Source organism: Phyllobates terribilis, unplaced genomic scaffold, assembly GCF_046119375.1.
Source record: "Phyllobates terribilis strain yellow unplaced genomic scaffold, ASM4611937v1 Scaffold_9__5_contigs__length_417890890, whole genome shotgun sequence".
NCBI lineage: Eukaryota > Metazoa > Chordata > Amphibia > Anura > Dendrobatidae > Phyllobates > Phyllobates terribilis.
In genome coordinates, this window is record NW_027362769.1 from 89,496,865 (window position 1) to 89,517,019 (window position 20,155).

Here is a 20,155-nt window from a genome sequence, read left to right on the forward strand (position 1 = left end):
GGCTTTTACCTTTGAAAGTCACTACGTCTCCTGTCTGGGCTTTAGGTAGTCCTTTCTGACAAACATCTGTTGTTAGAGCCAGTGAGACTCCACAACTGCCCAGGAGGAAGCCGATCTGCTGACTGCCCGCATCCTGCAAAACAGCAAAGTATAACTGGCTCAGTACAAGAATGTTACCATTTTAAAGGGATCGGTAAGCAAATTGTTCCCTCCCATCTGATTACATGAACATGTAGCTCACTATCAGATAAGGCAATCCGTATCTCTATATAGTTAATCTATTGCTCCATTACCGAGAAATCGTCCTTTTAATTCTTGTACAAATAAGACTAGAAGTGCTCTGGAGGTGACAAAGCACTTACCGGTGTTTGCCCTCGGCTCTATTCTCCGCCTGTTTCTGCTTGACTGACATCTCACCGAGTCTGTGATTTTCGCGCCTGTGCATTAGGGTCTCAAAGCCAGTGCCCAGGGTAAGCATTACGCAGCACGATCATAAGAGCCTGACTTCACGGAGCCAATCAAGCAGAAGCAGGTGACGTTAGGTGGGGAACAAGAGCCAGGAGGGCAGTAGCCCGGGAAGTGCTCCATCACACCTGGAGCACTTGCATTTGGATTAAAACAGACTTTTCTCAGCAATGGATCAACTACATAAAGATATGGATTGCCTTATCTTCTAAAGGCGACGTATCCATTTAAATAATTTTAACGAGGCACATGCTGACAAATTCACTGAAAATTGGTTTTCCAGGAATAGAAAAAAAAAAAATAGAAAATACCATTTTTAATAAATTTTAAAATACCTTTAGTTAGCAAATGACACTCATTTTGCCTAGGAAGGTAATCACTGTAGACTGAAAATGGCTGCTGTGTTGTTACACTGACAGAAAGCAATACTGAAATGTTAGTAGGACTTGTGCCTGTGAGCATGTGCAGTAGTAAGCTAAATTACTGTGAGCTGGAGATAGCTTGAAAGTATGTGGTAAAGATCATCTCCAGGTAATACAACTGTTCTGCATTCAGAAATACAGGGTGGACGCAGTGGGAGCAGCCTCTTCTTCCCTCAACACTCCTGGTATCTCCAATATTAGATCAGATAGGGTGGTCAGCAGTATGAGCAGCCTCTTCTTCCCTCAACACTCCTGGTATCTCCAATATTAGATCAGATAGGGTGGTCAGCAGTATGAGCAGCCTCTTCTTCCCTCAACACTCCTGGTATCTCCAATATTAAATCAGATAGACAGGTTGGTCGGGAGTGTGAGCAGCCTCTTCTTGCCTCAGCACTCCTGGTATCTCCAATATTAGATCAGATAGACAGGGTGGACAGCAGTGTGAGCAGCCTCTTCTTACATCAGCACTCCTGGTATCTCCAGTATTAGATCAGATAAATAGAGTGGACAGCAGTGTTAGCAGCCTCTTCTTACATCAGCACTCCTGGTATCTCCAGTATTAGATCCGATAGACAGGGTGCACAGCAGTGTGAGCAGCCTCTTCCTACCGCATATCTCCAGTAATAGAGCACATTTTCCTACATGTCAAGTGGAGCTTCCTACTGCACATGCTCACAGGCACATGTCCCATTAACATTCTATGACAGATTACAGTTAGTGTAAGAAGACAGCGGCCATTATATTTCTATAGTTATTACCCTCAAACAAGTGTGATTTGCTAATTAAAGGTATCTGAAAATTAATTTATAATGCTATTTCCTTAAGTTTTTCTATTTAAGGAGAATCCCTTTAAGAAGAGTGGAAATTGCTTGCTGTCATGATTTACCTTCCTTGTCAGTGGCACTTCGATGGGCACAGGAATAAGGTCTGAAAGGAGACAACCATAAAATGCTACCATGAACATCACAGGGTCACTATTCGGAAACACAAGAGCCACCTGTAACATAAACAGCAGTTTGTGAGATCAACATTCCCTAAATAATAAGTAGCATAAAAATAATTAAACACATTATATAAGACATAAATAACCACATAGTACATCAAATGTCGCTAATGTAGTCAACATTTCTTTAGTAGCAGAAAAAAAGTGGCTCCTTCAATCCGTGAAACGCATTGTCTAAGTTCAAGAAAAATTTCTGCAATCGCTCTTTGTGCCTGCACACTGACGAATCTTGACAATGCGGAAAGTGCACACTGTCCGCATTCTCCTCCATTTCCCGCGCGAGAGGGAGGTTAAGTGACCACAAGTGTGTGACTTGCATACTGGTGATAACGTTCTGAGTAGATTAAGAAGTCAAACAGTGGCTGCAGAAATTTCTCCCGAGTCTAGAAATCCTCTTTAAATAACCAAATAGAATTGTATTAAATAGAATTAAAATACAAGTTTTACTATATAAAAAGAGCGGCTTCAATATATAATACTCAATGACATAATATTCTTAATTAACACATTAAATTACAAAGGCTGCAATACCCACATGTAGGTAATCAAAAAGAAGTCTGATTTCTAACAGGGTCCTATCCATGCACACAAACACATAACAGCACAAGTCTTCCTTAAAGGGAACCTGTCCACAGGATTTATCACTATAAAGTAAAGGTATGGCCATAAGGGCGCTATTACACTGATTAAATTGATACCTTTGTTGAAGGAATAAAATCAGTGGTTCTTTTTTAATCATGGTTTTAAGTTTTCTTCCTCTGATGAGATCTTCTATGCATTGAGGGTGTTCCAAAGACCCTACAACCCAGACCGGCCTCAATGCACAGAAGACCTCATCAGAAGAAAACTTAAAACCATGATTAAAAAAGAACCACTAATCGGGTTCCTTCAACAAAGGTATCAATTTAATTAGTGTAATAGCGCCATTATGGCCATACCTTTATTTTATAGTGATAAATCCTGATGACTGGTTCTCTTTAAGAGAGAGGGGAAAAAAAGAGCACTAAAAAGACAAAAAAGAAAACAAAACACACTATTCAGAGGCTCGTCTGTCTGCAAAGTGGTCACGGGCAGCACAAGACTGCAATACTCGACGTGAGCAGATCACATGATACTGTCCATAGATCCCATGTAGTCATATACCCGGCATCTTAGATCGAGAAAGAACCTGCATTGTTAAGGCTCCATGCCTCTAAGCCAAATATATAAAATACAACAACCCTTTCTCTTTATACCATAGCAGTAATTTCCAGACATGCTTTATTGCTTTATGAAGCCTGCACATTTACCTACCCTGTCCCCCGGCTTAAGGAGAGACTCGTTTTTGCTGGTCAGCTTGTTTAATAGCGTGTATGCTAGCTTAACACTTCGACTCCACAATTTACCTAAAATTATACAAATGCATTATATAAGATACCGTTATCCTGTAAAGAAGAAACGTTAGCACATATATCCACCATTAGGTCAACCACCCATTACATATCACAGCCACTGTGTAAATCATAAAAAAATTATATTTTTTTTTAACAGGATGTAAATTAAAAATATCAATCAATCCAATAAAAGAGTTATATGTCATTTTCTTACATAGTATGTCGCCACCTGGTGTTCTAAGAGTATAGCAATGTGCAGGTCCATCGGCTGCTGGTCACCCATGATCAGTCATGCTCCCAACAGCCAGGTCTCTGCACAGTCGTCCCCCGATAACTGCAGAGTAACCAACAGCAAGCAGGGCAGAAAGCTATTTCTACTGATTGCTCTACAGTTACCAAGGGCCAGGGAACAGTGACTGAGCATATAGGATTAACAGAATTAAAGGGGGTTGTCCACTAGTGGACAACCCTTTATTAAGGGTTCCAGGGAGAACATTTTCTTTTAATTCATACCTCACCTCCTGGATAGGCGCTGCTCATCCCGTAGTTAGCACTGTGTCCTCCAAAAGTCTAGTAGGATCAACATCTGTCGGGGGCGTCATAAGCACTGTAGCCAATTAGCAGCCTCTGATCAGCTACAGCATTCAATTTTTGTCTGAATGGAAGAAATTGGCAGGGGTGCAGCACTGACTATGGGAGAGTATCTCCGGCCTGAGAGATGATTAATAATTGTTTTTCTTTACCTCTCTTGACCCATTAATAAGGAGTTGTGTAGTAACAGACAAGCCCTTTAAGCTTAGTAGATAGACCTGGATACTGCTATATAATATGAACACTAGGTGGCGTCATACTATAAGTAAGTTCCATAACTTTAAGGGAGATTTAGCAGCATGTATGATTTATACAATGAATCTGGGACCACCGCCAATTGAGAAGAGGGGTCGCGAGTCCTCCTTTTGAATGGAGTCGCGGCTGAGCATTTGCACTACCGCTCTATTGCCGAGTATAGCACTCAGCGAGTCCTACAATGAGTGGAGCAGTACGAAGCATTCATGACAGTCACTAATGTCAGAGAATGGAACACAGGGCCCCCGTTCTCATGATTGGCACAAAAATAATCAGCCCAGAATACGGACATTAAAGGAGTTTTCCCATTGTGAAAACTCATGACCTCCCCACATGATGGGTGCCGAATGTTAGATTGGTGGGGTCCCACCATTCTTGAGAATGGGTTTTGGGTGTTTCAATGGAGCAGCGGTTCTGTATGTAGACTGCTGTTCCAATCAAAATCTACGAAGGCGTGTAGGGATAGCGGAGTATATCACATAGCTAACTTCATCAGTTCCACACAGGGGCAGACATACCGCCGGTGCAGCAGCACCGGGGTGGGGAGGTGGAAGGGGACCCTTGCCGGGCAGTAATAATGAGGGCAATCTGGACTGTTGCTCTGAGCCCGAGGCTCCGGGGGTCCCATTGCCAGATTGCCCTCATCATGTGCGGCGGGCAGGGAGCTATCATGTAGCTCCGCTGCCTACAAGAGAGAATGACAGCGGAGCCACAGGCATCCATCCTCTGCTTCCTGCCCGACCCTTTCTCTCTGACACAGGCACGCACAGCTTGATGACGTCAGCACGCCGCGCATGGAGAGGTGAGTGTGTTTATTTTTTTTTCCCAGTACATGGGGCGAAGGACAATATGAGGGATGTGGGGCAGGGGACAATATAAGAGATGTGGGGCAGGGGACAATATGGGGGATGTGGGGCAGGGGACAATATGAGGGATGTATGGCTGGGGACAATATGAGGGATGTGGGGCAGAGGACAATATGAGGGATGTGGGGGAGGGGACAATATGAGGGATGTGGGGGAGGGGACAATATGAGGGATGTGGGGGAGGGGACAATATGAGGGATGTGGGGGGGGGGATATGAGGGATGTATGGCAGGGGACAATATGAGGGAGGGGACAATAGGAGGGATGTGGGGCAGAAGACAATATGAGGGATGTGGGGCAGGGGACAATATGAGGGATGTGGGGCAGGGGACAATATGAGGGAGGGGACAATAGGAGGGATGTGGGGCAGAAGACATTATGAGGGATGTGGGGCAAGGGACAATAGGAGGGATGTATGGCAGGGGACAATATGAGGGATGTGGGGCAGGGGACAATAGGAGGGATGTGGGGCAGGGGACAATAGGAGGGATGTGGGGCAGGGGACAATAGGAGGGATGTGGGGCAGGGGACAATAGGAGGGATGTGGGGCAGGGGACAATAGGAGGGATGTGGGGCAGGGGACAATAGGAGGGATGTGGGGCAGGGGACAATAGGAGGGATGTGGGGCAGGGGACAATAGGAGGGATGTGGGGCAGGGGACAATATGAGGGATGTGGGGCAGGGGACAATATGAGGGATGTGGGGGAGGGGACAATATGAGGGATGTGGGGGAGGGGACAATATGAGGGATGTGGGGGAGGGGACAATATGAGGGATGTGGGGCAGGGGACCATATGAGGGATGTGGGGCAGGGGACCATATGAGGGATGTGGGGCAGGGGACCATATGAGGGATGTGGGGCAGGGGACCATATGAGGGATGTGGGGCAGGGGACCATATGAGGGATGTGGGGGAGGGGACCATATGAGGGATGTGGGGGAGGGGACAATATGAGGGATGTGGGGGAGGGGACAATATGAGGGATGTGGGGGAGGGGACAATATGAGGGATGTGGGGGGGGGGATATGAGGGATGTATGGCAGGGGACAATATGAGGGATGTGGGGCAGGGGACAATATGAGGGAGGGGACAATAGGAGGGATGTGGGGCAGAAGACAATATGAGGGATGTGGGGGAGGGGACAATATGAGGGATGTATGGCAGGGGACAATATGAGGGATGTGGGGCAGGGGACAATATGAGGGAGGGGACAATAGGAGGGATGTGGGGCAGAAGACATTATGAGGGATGTGGGGCAAGGGACAATATGAGGGATGTATGGCAGGGGACAATATGAGGGATGTGGGGCAGGGGACAATATGAGGGAGGGGACAATAGGAGGGATGTGGGGCAGAAGACATTATGAGGGATGTGGGGCAAGGGACAATATGAGGGATGTATGGCAGGGGACAATATGAGGGATGTGGGGCAGGGGACAATAGGAGGGATGTGGGGCAGGGGACAATAGGAGGGATGTGGGGCAGGGGACAATATGAGGGATGTGGGGCAGAGGACAATATGAGGGATGTGGGGCAGAGGACAATATGAGGGATGTGGGGGAGGGGACAATATGAGGGATGTGGGGGAGGGGACAATATGAGGGATGTGGGGGAGGGGACAATATGAGGGATGTGGGGGAGGGGACAATATGAGGGATGTGGGGGAGGGGACAATATGAGGGATGTGGGGGAGGGGACAATATGAGGGATGTGGGGGAGGGGACAATATGAGGGATGTGGGGGAGGGGACAATATGAGGGATGTGGGGGAGGGGACAATATGAGGGATGTGGGGGAGGGGACAATATGAGGGATGTGGGGGAGGGGACAATATGAGGGATGTGGGGGAGGGGACAATATGAGGGATGTGGGGGAGGGGACAATATGAGGGATGTGGGGGAGGGGACAATATGAGGGATGTGGGGCAGAGGACAATATGAGGGATGTGGGGCAGAGGACAATATGAGGGATGTGGGGCAGAGGACAATATGAGGGATGTGGGGCAGAGGACAATATGAGGGATGTGGGGCAGAGAACAATATGAGGGATGTGGGGCAGGGGACAATATGGGGGATGTGGGGCAGGGGACAATATGGGGGATGTGGGGCAGGGGACAATATGGGGGAGGGGACAATAGGAGGGATGTGGGGCAGGGGACAATATGGGGAGGGGACAATAGGAGGGATGTGGGGCAGGGGACAATATAAGAGATGTGGGGGAGGGGACAATATGAGGGATGTAGGGCAGAGGACAATATGAGGGATGTGGGGGAGGGGACAATATGAGGGATGTGGGTGAGGGGACAATAGGAGGGATGTGGGGCAGAGGACAATGTGGGAAGGGAAGCAAAAGGCCAGAAAAAGCCATACAGCTGACAAATACTATTGAGATCTCTGCTACTGGAAGTGGAAAAGAAGAACAAAGACAAAAAAATCTAAATAATAAAAATATGGGAGGAAGAGAAACCAATCACAAACTAAAATGTTTTTATACAAATGCACAAAGCATGGGCAACAAACAAGGAGAATTGGAACTACTAATGCAGGAAAAGGAATATGATGTCATTGGAATCACTGAAACTTGGTGGGACGATACACATGATTGGAATAAAAGGCTAAAAGGATACAACTTATTTGCAAGAAACAGACTTGATAAGCGAGGAGGAGGTGTTGCATTGTATGTTAGAAAAGCGTATATCTGCACAGAGATTGAAGCTTCAGAGACTGGGAGTTCTGTGGAAACTGTTTGGGTAAGAATACAAGGAGAGAACAACGGAAAGGACACCATTGTAGGCATTTACTACAGGCCACCTGGGCAAGCTGAAGATATGGATGAACTCTTTATGTATCAAATGACCAAGTTCTCCAAAAAATATGACGTAGTGGTCATGGGAGATTTCAACTATCCAGACATTTGTTGGGAATCTCTCTCAAGTAAAACTAACAGGTCAAGCAAATTCTTATCCTCTCTTGCTGACAACTTTATCTTCCAAAAGGTAGGGGAGAAAACAAGGGGATCTGCTACTTTGGATCTAATCCTTATAAACAGGGAGGAAATGGTTGAGGAGGTAAAGGTGGCTGGGACCCTAGGAGGCAGCGATCATGCTATTATAGAATTTTGGATAACTAGAGGAGGAAGACATGTGAAGACTCAAACTTCAAGGTTAGATTTTAGAAAGGCAGATTTTAAGAGACTCAGAAAGAGAATAGGAGGGATCCAATGGCTGGATGTCCTTAAGGACAAAAATGTCCAGGAAGGATGGGAAATTTTTAAAAATGAGATTCTCAAAGCACAATCGTTAACAATCCCGAAAAGTAGGAAGAATGGGAAGCATTTAAGGAAACCAGGATGGATGAACACAGAACTTAAACACATGCTAAAAAGAAAGAAAGAAATGTTTATTAAATGGAAAGAGGGAGGCATATCTAAAGAAGATTATAATGCAGTCTGCAGATCCTGTAGGGCACGTATCAGGTTAGCTAAAGCTGACAATGAATTAAGGCTTGCAAGAGATGTCAAAAGCAATAAAAAAGGATTTTGGGGGTATGTCAAAAGTAAAAGAAAAGTCAAAGATGCTATAGGATTTTTACAGGATGAAAATGGAGAAATGGTAAGAGAGGATGTTGAGAAGGCCGAACTTTTTAATTCCTATTTTGCATCTGTTTTCTCTCAGAAAGAAAATGTAACATCAACTGATCTTCACTGTCCTTTTAAAGGAATAGAGGAATCCAAGTTATCAGTAAACAGAAAGATTGTGAGGGAATATTTAGCTAACATAAATGAGTTCAAGTCTCCGGGTCCAGATGAATTACACCCCAGAGTACTGAAGGAGATTGTAGAAGAAATTTTAGAACCACTCTCCATAATCTTTGAAAATTCTTGGAGAACAGGAGAAGTCCCAGAAGACTGGAGAAGAGCAAATGTTGTTCCTATCTTCAAAAAGGGGAAGAAGGTGGACCCAGGGAACTATAGGCCGGTGAGTCTGACTTCTATACCAGGAAAGATCTTTGAACAAATTATTAAACAACATGTATGTAAGTACATGGATAAGAAAGAAGTGATTAACCAGAGTCAGCATGGGTTTGTAACTAACAAGTCATGTCAGACTAACTTAATTTCCTTCTATGACAGAATCACTGACTGGGTGGATCAGGAAAATGCTGTAGATATAGTATATCTTGACTTCAGCAAAGCATTTGACAAAGTATCTCACATCATCCTTATTGAAAAAATGACCAAGTATGCAATGGACCAGGCAACTGTTAGGTGGATTCATAACTGGCTTAGTGATCGGACTCAAAGGGTGGTTGTAAATGGCTTCACATCCAGCTGGATGAATGTCTCAAGTGGGGTACCACAGGGCTCCGTCCTGGGACCTGTATTGTTCAACATCTTTATCAATGATTTAGATGAAGGAATTGAGGGTAAACTGATTAAATTTGCTGATGACACAAAGCTAGGAGGGATAGCTAATACTAGAGAAGAGAGAGAGAGGATTCAAAAAGACCTAAATAAACTGGAGCAGTGGGCAGCAACCAACAGAATGGTTTTTAACAGGGAAAAATGCAAAGTACTACATCTGGGCAATAAAAATGAAAAAAGCATATACAGAATGGGAGGAATAGAGCTAAGCAACAGTACATGTGAAAAAGACTTAGGTATACTAATAGATCATAGACTGAACATGAGTCAACAGTGTGATGCAGCAGCAAAAAAGGCAAATACAATTCTGGGATGTATTAACAGAAGCATACAGTCTAGATCACGTGAAGTCATTATCGGTCTTTACTCCTCTTTGGTCAGACCTCATCTGGAATACTGTGTACAGTTTTGGGCACCACATTTTAAAAAAGACATAGACAAACTGGAGCAAGTTCAGAGAAGAGCGACCAGAATGGTGACTGGTCTGCAAACCATGTCCTATGAGGAACGGTTGCAGGATTTGGGAATGTTTAGCTTGCAAAAAAGAAGACTGAGAGGAGACTTAATAGCTGTCTACAAATATGTCAAGGGCTGTCACATTGTAGAAGGATCATCTTTATTCTCATTTGCACAAGGAAAGACTAGAAGCAATGGGATGAAACTAAATGGGAGGAGACACAGATTAGATATTAGAAAAAACTTTTTGACAGTTAGGGTGATTAATGAGTGGAACAGGCTGCCACGAGAGGTGGTGAGTTCCCCTTCAATGGACGTCTTCAAACAGAGGCTGGACAGACATCTGTCTGAGATGATCTAGTGAATCCTGCTTTGAGCAGGGGGTTGGACCAGATGACCCAGGAGGTCCCTTCCAACTCTACCATTCTATGATTCTATGATTCTATGACAATAGGAGGGATGTGGGGCAGAGGACAATAGGAGGGATGTGGGGCAGAGGACAATAGGAGGGATGTGGGGCAGAGGACAATAGGAGGGATGTGGGGCAGGGGACAATATGAGGGATGTGGGGCAAAGGACAATATGAGGGATGTGGGGCAAAGGACAATATGAGGGATGTGGGGCAAAGGACAATATGAGGGATGTGGGGCAAAGGACAATATGAGGGATGTGGGGCAAAGGACAATATGAGGGATGTGGGGCAGAGGACAATATGAGGGATGTGGGGCAGAGGACAATATGAGGGATGTGGGGCAGAGGACAATACTACGACTACTAGCAACTAGATATCTGTCACTATATCAGTGTTCGTAACCATGGATACCCAAGGTCCTGGAATGCCTGAACATGAGGAAAAATATAGCGAATCAGAAGAACTACGCTGCATTTCTAATTAGAGGCATTTTCTAATATTATTAGTATTACACCTACTACATATTGGGATAGGATCTTGGAGATGGGAATACCCCTTTATGTACCGGATAATGTCTTCTCCCAACCCCAAATTCATTATGATGCTAACAAGAACTTATAATGAATGGGGGGAAGTGACACATGACAGGGACTAAGGCTATGTGCACAGGTTTAGGATTTGCAGCAGAAAACTTTGCATAGCCTAATGTGTTGGCAGGAAGAACGCGGAGTAAAATACATTTTTTGCCACGTTTTTTACATGCTTCTGTTGCGTATTTCCCCCCGCTCATTAATATGGGTGAAAAACACTGCAAGGATTGACATTCTGCCTCTCAAGTCTATGCTTCTACTAGGGGTTCAAGTGTCTCTGCCCTTATCCATATGTATGTCACTTGACAAATGGTAAGGTTTTAATATTAGAGTTAGGACTGTCCCATAAGGGTTACCGTGACGTGGTGGGATGGCTTTTGCATTATTTTGATCAAAATTATGTTAACTAAATACCCTTTATTATTTATTATTATTTTTGCACTGTGCGATTTATCCATTTACTTCCAGGTATTTGGGTATTTTGCTTGTCTTTGGTTTTTCTCTGTTTAGTGGCCTTATGTGAACATGCATTTACATTTTGCATGCACATCAATTTACGTTTCCGTTCAGACTCCCAGTTTTTTTCTTTGTAGTTTAGTGTGCTTTAGTGCATATAAGGGTGTGGCCGCCCTTTGTCTGAGTTGAAAGGTTCATTCTGCCTCTCAGGTCTATGCTTCTACTAGGGGTTCAGTCTCTCTGCCCTTATCCATATGTATGTCATTTGACAAATGGTAAGGTTTTAATATTAGAGTTAGGACTGTCCCATAAGGGTTACCGTGACGTGGTGGGATGGCTTTTACATTATTTTGATCAAAATTATGTTAACTAAATACCCTTTATTATTTATTATTATTTTTGCACTGTGTGATTTATCCATTTACTTTGAGGTATTTGGGTATTTTGCTTGTCTTTGTTTTTTTTCCAAGAATTTACATTATGCAGATTTTAATCTGCTTCAAATCTGCAAGGGAAAAATAAGCAACATGTGCATGAGACTTCAGGGATTCTCTTTCACTTTGCTTGTACTTTACCTTGCATATTTCCATAACAGAAGCACAGTGTGTGCACAGAGCCTTAAAGTTAATTGGGGAGAGACTGAATAATTTATATTTATTGGATGGCAGAGATTATAGTTAAGCACAGTGCTGCTTATTTTATATTTTGATTGGTGAGTGGCTAATAGCATATTAATGGTGGGGTACAAATCTATAGTAAGGGCGCAGTGCAGAGGAGACACATGTACAGTATCTATACAATATATGTGACCTTGCTATTTTTAGGGCTGCGGTGATCATCTTGACAAGACGAGTCGTGGCTGGGAGATGCGGACATGAAGATCTGACCAGATGGAGAACAAACAACAGAAAACTACTCTAATCAGATGAGACGTCAGCGGTAAGTACCTGGATGTAAATATTATTCTGTATTGTATGATGTGGAGAGATAATATTATTTGTAAAATCCATTAGGTTGTATTCTCACATTTGTGTGATATGTCTGTATGCTGACTTTTTTTTATTTTTTTATTCGGATGGCACACGGACTCGTAGAGCTTTATAGATCCATTCACACATACGTGAAAATCACGGATCTGACAATGAGATCTGTGAGAGTCAGAGAATGTCCTGTTCTTATCCGATTTTGAGGATTAGAATAGGACATGCTCAATGTGTCTGTAACAGCGGGCAGCACACTGACACAACATGGATACAGGAATGTAGCCTTATTATGTATAGCACAGTCCCTTAGTATGTAGTGAACTCATTTATTATGTATAGCACCGTCCTTAGTCATAGTTTCCTCTGTTATTATGTATGACACCATCCCTTATTACGTACCATCCTCTCTAGTTATATATGGTGCAGTCCCTTATTATATAGCTTCCACTGCTGTTATGTACACTACCGTCCCTTATATAGAGTATTCTCGTTATTGTTAATCACTGTGCCCTCCCTTTGTTACATAGTCGTCTCTTGTTAGATATATAATGACTGCTGATGGAGCAGACGGTGACCAGAAGACCAGTCCATCAGCTCCTCCATCAGCTGTCTTTTCAGTTTATAACTAACAAGAAAGAACGGTATGTATCGAAGACAGGGGGCTATAAATGATCCAATATGTAAGGGACGGTGCTGTACATAACAAAAGCGGGCACTGTGTAATAAGGGACGGTAATATATATAATAAAAGAGACCACTTAAGATATATATATATCTGTAGCTGTCGCCATAAAAGGAAGGGGGCCTAGACGTCTTTCTTGCACAGGGACCCCAAGCTGTCAGTGCCCGTCCCTGGTCCAACAGACTAACCAGAGCAGAGGTGTCCATTGCTTGACCGCCTCTCTAATTCAAATGGAATACACAGGACCCTCATTTTGTCATAGGTGACCTCAGGGATCCAACATTATATAGCTTTTAACAGTAGGGAAAACCCATTTAAACTTTTATAAATATGGCTATTTTTTTCACTTACCATAGGTTAGTGTGTACATTGCTTTGCCAGTAGTGTCCAAAGAGGTAAGACATGGGGCTTTTGGTTGCGTAGTCCCCCAGCGGTGAAGAGCTGTCAGCAATGAGGGAGGCCAGTTAGACACAACTCCAAGGGGTTCTCCTTTGAGAAGTGCCATTTCCGTGCCTTCTGGCTTTGGCTGGTTGGGGTCTGGCTGTTGAACTACATAATATAAAGCAGGGGAGACTTGATATAGGAGGAGTTTAGAAATAAAATAGTTTGTTTTTCATAAAAAGAAGTCTGTCAGCACAAAATGATTGTTAAAGGCAAGCACATGTGCTCGGTGCACCCTTGATGTGACAAATAGTTCAGTGCATCTTTTCACCTACTCCTTTTCCACATCTCCCTTATTATTATTTTTAAAAAGCGGGGAGTTGCCTGGAAAATTCCCACAAATTTGGGATAGATGGATTGAATCTGCTTAACTGGTCGGAAGGTGTGGGTAAAGAGAGGGAGGAGGGCCTTCAGGGGCCAAAAGATGCACTGAACTGTTTGGCCACACTAAGGGTGCATCGAGCACCTGAGCTTAGTTTGAACAGTTGTTTTGTGCCAGTAGACGTCCTTCAAATTATCTGTGAATTCTTACCCTCCAGGAGCTCCTCAAAATCATCCACAAAGAATTCTCTTAGAGGAGGACGCTTTGGCCTTTTTAGGGTATTGAGAAGCTGCTGAATTTTGGAAGAGACTCTGCTGTTTACAGGCACACCTATTGGGAAGGAACGGAAGTATGAGGCTACAGTGCGTATCTGGTCTTAGTAGGTCTACTCAAAGCATCTAATAATACTAACGCACCATCTGCCGTTTCTAATATGCTGCTGTTGAACCCCCGTGGCACTCCACGCACAGATGCCACCTGTGGACGCTCATGATGAGAGTTTCCTAGGAGTCCAGTGGTCACGTCAGGTGGTGCAGAAACACTCTCTGGTTATCAGGATGAAGAACATGACATATGGTTCTGATCACTGTCTGAAACCTTATGAAGGCACCCAATGATCACATACCCGTCTTGGTCAGTGTCATGACACAAAGATTAGTAAATAAAAAAACACAACAAAAAAAAAAAAGAAAAACAAAAAAAAAAAAAGAAAACTATTTTGAGTTAAAATTTCTAATTAATTGATATAGTTAAAGGGTTACAGCCATATGAGCATTACCTCCAAATAGGATTATCCACAAACCTTTATGGTGATATCGTTACAATGTGTCATGACATGTCCCAACTACTTGGCCAGTGTGGCGTTTTCTCGCTGGCCAATATTACAGTGCTATCATCTTTCCATAAGACTTGGCAGCACATGCCCTGATACTGACCTATCTGGGCATGTGCCATGAGGTCTGCCAGCATGGTGGCAGCTGCGATGACGGGGCAGCTGTTGGAGGCCGCAGGCTTGGCTCCTGGGTGGGATGAGGTGGAGGATGCTGATGATGAGGTGGAGGAGCCCTGGGTTACTCTGCTAATCCAGGGCTCTACACTCGAATGACCTTGAAGCGGAGTGGATGTGATGCCTCCCTGACGGAGCAATGAGCCCTCATCCTCCGAAGCTGACGAGGTGTCTGTGTAAAATAACCGTGGATACCTAAATAGCAAAACTTTTTTTGTACAATGTCTAATACATTAAGAAGGAACTGAAAAAGAAACTCGTTGAGAATGAAAAAGCAAATGCATAGTATGAATGAGGCAGCGCACACCGCGACAGAACCAGTCATTGTGCAGACGTGGCTCTATGGATCCTTATTAGTGATGAGCGAGCATGTGCGGATATCCAGTTATCCGAGCATGCTCAGAATTCGGGCATGCACGCTACTGTATCTGAACCTGACTGGATAGCATGCTCGCTCATCACTACTCCTTATCCAGTCAATGAGGGGCTGTACGTCAGCTAGAAAGAATCAATATATATTTACCTGGCGGCGTGTAGGTCTCTAGTGAGGGCTGGACCAGGGCAGAGCGTCGTTTAGAAGGCATCGGCATTTTTCTCTCCTTGTATTTAGCCAAAGCTGCTTGCACGGCTTCTGTGTGAACATCTGCACAACACAGAAAATCCTGGTCTATGGGTGGAGACGTGACTAGTAGCCCAAAAAGAGCGCGCAGAAGGTTATAGGAAATACTAACTGATATGTAGAAAATAGGTGTGCGCTTATAGAGCACGCAGAACGCCTAGAAAAAAGGAAAATGCTACTTAGACATTTATATAGGGGACTTAACCCCCATAAAAATCATAACGAATATTTTAGAGTTGTAGATGAACTTTGAATACCTATACAAACGAGGGCATTTATGTGCACCTCTGGCTCACTAGGTCCTCAAGTTCCATATCATTTGCGATCATTGTCATTTGTCCTGATGAAGAGGTATGATCACCTCGAAACGCGTTGACAAATAAAACCACATCCATACCACATCTGGTTTCCTGTACCTCATTTGCAAGTGGATTAAGGGTATGTGCACGTTAACTATTTGGTGCACCATTTCTGCTTCTCTCACGCAGCGCACTTTTTTTTTGCTGTGTTTTTATTGAAGATTTTTCCACACTCATTAGTTTGGATTTAAATCTGCGAGTCAAAAATAAGCGACGTGTGAATGAGACTTCAGGATTCGCATTCACTTTGCTGGCATCGGGAAACCCTTCAGGTTTTGTGTCAACTCCGCACAAACAACCTAGGGGTCTGTGCACACGTTAAGCATTTGGTGTAAACATTTTTGCACCATTTCTGCATCTCTTGGCAGGAAAAATGCAGTGCTAAAAACTGAAGTGTTTTTGACACATTTTTTACATGTGGTTTTAGTGCAGATTTTTCCCCTCTTATTAGTTTGGGTGAAATCTGCAGCAAAAACACAAAGAATTGACACCTTGCAGATTTAAATCTGCAAGGAAATAATAAGCAACGTGTGTATGAGACTTCAGGAATCTCTTTCACTTTACGGGAATCAGGAAAAATACAAATACAAAAAATACAACAAAAACGCAACATGTGCACACAGCTTAAAAGTGAGTTTATCAGCAACTACAACACTAAAATATTTATTACTTATAGAATTTTCATAGGGGCTAAGTCTCTGATATAAATGTTAGCGTAGCTGAATTTGCATTTTGGGGGCAACTGACTCCCTTTAAGATATTTGAGACAATAATAGCTTCCCAGTGACATGCAGGAATATATGAAAAGTAAGGTTTCTGTTGTCATGATAACTATTTCCCGCTATAAACTAACTATAGTAGTGCAGATGTTCTAGATCAGTGCTTCTTAAAGGGGTTCTCTGAGAATACAGTACTATACTGTATGTAACTAAAGAAAACGTCATTTCACAAATGTCAAGATATAAATTGCTCAGCACCTTTAATTAGCAAACCACACTTGTTTTGTCTAGGAACGTAGTCACTAGAGTACATTAAAACTGTCCCACGTCTTGTTACACAATACTGGAGATACCAGGGGTTATGGAGTAAGAAGAGGCTGCTCACACTGCTGTCCACCCTGTCTATCTGATCTAATACTGGAGATACCAGGGGTGATGAGGTAAGAAGAGGCTGCTCACACTGCTATCCACACTATGTCTATCTGATCTAATATTGGATATACCAGGGGTGCTGAGGTAAGACGAGGCTGCTCACACTGCTATCCACCATGTCTATCTGATCTAATACTGGAGATACCACTGTTGCTGAGGTAGGAAGAATCTGCTCACTGCTGTCGACACTGTTTTTCTGAAAATTTAGCAACTGCTTTGACTTTGAGATAGCTAAAGAGTACGTGGTACAGGTTCTCCTGGTCACAGCAGCGGAGCTTCCTACTGCACATGCTCACAGCTACTTATCTTCTTAACATTCTAGGGCAGGTTTCTGTAACAAGACCACAACCATTTTAATTCTAAAATAATTGCCTCCCTAGACAAAACAACGGTGATTGGCTTATTAGGTATTTATGAATGTATTCATAATGAGATTTCCTTTGATTTTTATCTTTTTTTATTCATAGAGAACCCCTTTAATCTGTAAGGGTCCCCCCTTGCTGTTGGTGAAGTGCAGAAGGCAGGTGTGACAAAGGTGATCATAAGCTGCAAAGGCTTCTCTATGGATGCAGCAATTTCTAGTTAAGAAAAGTAACTCAGGCCTTTTGTGCTTATTATAGAGTTCAAGGGACAAATAAAAAGTAGATTAAAGGGGTATTCTCATCTCCAAGAGCCTATATGTAGTAGGTATAATAATAATTTTAGCAGATACCTCTAATTAGAAATGTAGTATAGTTCTTCTGATTTGCTATGTTGCTTACCCTATGTGCAGAGCATTGCAGTAGCTTAGGTACGGCCACTAACAGCTAAATAACTCAATATATGAGTGGTCATAACAATGGATATCTAAGCTACCGCAATGCCCTGCACATGGGGAAAGCTACATAGCTAATCAGAAGAACTACATTTCTAATTTGAGGTATATATATATTTTTTTTTATTATTTTCTTTTGCATGACACCATGTTCTGGGTAGAGAGATTCCAGTAAAAAAAAAGTCTGACAAGCCCTGCTTCATAAATTTGTTTTTTTATATATATATATGTAATATATGTATATTTGAGCTGAAATTGTATTATTTTACCCTCAGTGAACACACAGTGCTGCTGTTAATAACGTATTTGTCAAATGATTGACTAAACATCTACATTTCTACGTCTCAGTCTCTGGCAGGAACAATTCACATTGGCCGCAGAAAAGGCTTGGGGGCCCAGATGTCTTTTAATGAAGAGGCACAAGCGTAGAATAGTTGACAGAACCTAGGTATACCCTTATGTTTGTTTCTTAGAGGGGAAAAATTCCGTCCAAAACTGGCACACACGCTTATCAGCATGCACAGGGACACATGGATCGTGCAGAAGCACTAACCAGATCGAAATCGCTCATCCCGTGAGCTGGTAGAACGGGACCTCTGCTGCTTGTTTGTGGTGGTTGTGACTTGTGTTGTGCCCAGGAGTTTGCTGTCTGTTTGTAGTGAAGGGTCTACACCTAGCAGGAGTAGAAAAAAAAAGGAAATGTATTAACCGCTAACAATTAGTATCAGACTATGGTCAGAACATGGCCTCATCTCCCAAAAATGTACATTGTAGTGCTGAAAATTTACCTGGATTTTAGCTACCAAACACTGAGTTCTTGCAGAGGTGTCCCCCATATTTAGTGTTTAGCTGCTTATGTTTTGGATTCGGCCGTATCATCTGGATTTCCCTGCTGACCCCTAACTATTGATTTGTTCCAAACACAGAAAAACAAGACATATTTCATCTGGCGGGGATCATAGAACTGCAGAGACGGGTCTGCAACAATTTTGGCTCTAATCTACTCATAGAGATTAAGAGAAACCATTCTGTCAGCAACTAAACAACCAGAACAGCCTGGAAAACAAAACGGAGCAGGAAAGTGTAGACAGGTCCCAGACTGGGTGTAATCTATCCGCGCAGCGATCAGGAGGGAGGACGCTGTGCTCGCTGCTGATAACACCGGCCAAGGCTGATGTCACCGCCAGGAAGGCATTGTAAGAAGCAGACCCTGATCAAATAAACATGAGCAGAGATCAGTGAAATTAATCATGGATGCTCTATCGGTTTTTCCATTAGATACAATTCTGATATCTTTTAATAGTCTTTGATCGGGGGCCTAATTATCGTTTGTACAACAGCAGTAGTCTCACCTGGGCCATGGAGACTATGAGGGGCCATGGAGACTATGGAGGGGGGGCCATGGAGACTATGGGGGGCCATGGAGACTATGGAGGGGGGGCCATGGAGACTATGGGGGGCCATGGAGACTATGGGGAGGGGGGGCCATGGAGACTATGGGGAGGGGGGGCCATGGAGACTATGGAGAGGGGGCCATGGAGACTATGGGGAGGGGGGGCCATGGAGACTATGGGGAGGGGGCCATGGAGACTATGAGGGCCATGGAGACTATGGGGAGGGGGCCATGGAGACTATGGGGAGGGGGCCATGGAGACTATGGGGAGGGGGCCATGGAGACTATGGAGGGGCGGCCATGGAGACTATGAGGGCGGCCATGGAGACTATGAGGGCGGCCATGGAGGCTATGGAGGGGGGGCCATGGAGGGGGGGCCATGGAGACTATGGAGGGGGGGCCATGGAGACTATGGAGGGGGGGCCATGGAGACTATGGAGGGGGGGGCCATGGAGACTATGGAGGGGGGGCCATGGAGACTATGGAGGGGGGGCCATGGAGACTATGGAGGGGGGGCCATGGAGACTATGAGGGCGGCCATGGAGACTATGAGGGCGGCCATGGAGACTATGAGGGCGGCCATGGAGACTATGAGGGCGGCCATGGAGACTATGGGGCGGCCATGGAGACTATGGGGCGGCCATAGGGTCCCTTTTGTCCGTATAAGATGACTGATACAATTACCCCCTTCCCAAAAAGGCCATTTTTTTTTTATTTTTGAGCATATGATCTGCTATGTTGCTTATGAGGATACTTGTCAGCTCCTGTGCTGTGTAAATTCAAGCAAAGGAGCCATCAGTCAAGCAGTGCTGGGCAGAGAATAGAGGCAGAGGCTTGAGAAGTGCTTTCGCACATCAAAAGCACTTCAGCCACATTTGCATATAGATTCAACCGATGATTTGTCGGGAAACGGAGGAAAGGACTAAAGATATAAAGATATGTCAGGACTTGTGTTAGCAAGAGCTACACGTGCATATAAATAGTTATTAGGGATGAGCGAGCACGCTCTGATATGTGGAGTTATCCGAGCGTGCTCGGGTTCAGATAGAGGAGCCGGCGTGCTCGAGTCAAATGCT

General features: G+C 44.0%; 1 protein-coding gene across 8 annotated transcripts in view; it reads right to left on the reverse strand.

Annotated features, from left to right (window-relative positions):
• The window catches only part of DIP2A (disco interacting protein 2 homolog A), a 111,917-nt gene that overhangs the window by 25,507 nt on the left and 66,255 nt on the right, over window positions 1-20,155 (reverse strand). For 3 of the 8 annotated variants that reach the window (XM_073646748.1, XM_073646745.1, XM_073646744.1), the window contains exons 3-11: window positions 18,240-18,359; window positions 15,267-15,386; window positions 14,673-14,915; window positions 14,154-14,282; window positions 13,948-14,067; window positions 13,326-13,523; window positions 3,184-3,275; window positions 1,774-1,884; window positions 10-133 (exon numbers count right to left, since the gene is read on the reverse strand). In XM_073646748.1, the coding sequence (XP_073502849.1) occupies window positions 10-133; window positions 1,774-1,884; window positions 3,184-3,275; window positions 13,326-13,523; window positions 13,948-14,067; window positions 14,154-14,282; window positions 14,673-14,915; window positions 15,267-15,333 (1,084 nt within the window). In that variant the 5' untranslated portion in view covers window positions 15,334-15,386; window positions 18,240-18,359. The remainder of the gene's footprint in view (window positions 1-9; window positions 134-1,773; window positions 1,885-3,183; window positions 3,276-13,325; window positions 13,524-13,947; window positions 14,068-14,153; window positions 14,283-14,672; window positions 14,916-15,266; window positions 15,387-18,239; window positions 18,360-20,155) is intronic. The other 5 variants (XM_073646750.1, XM_073646746.1, XM_073646747.1 and 2 more) reach the window with 3 other exon arrangements.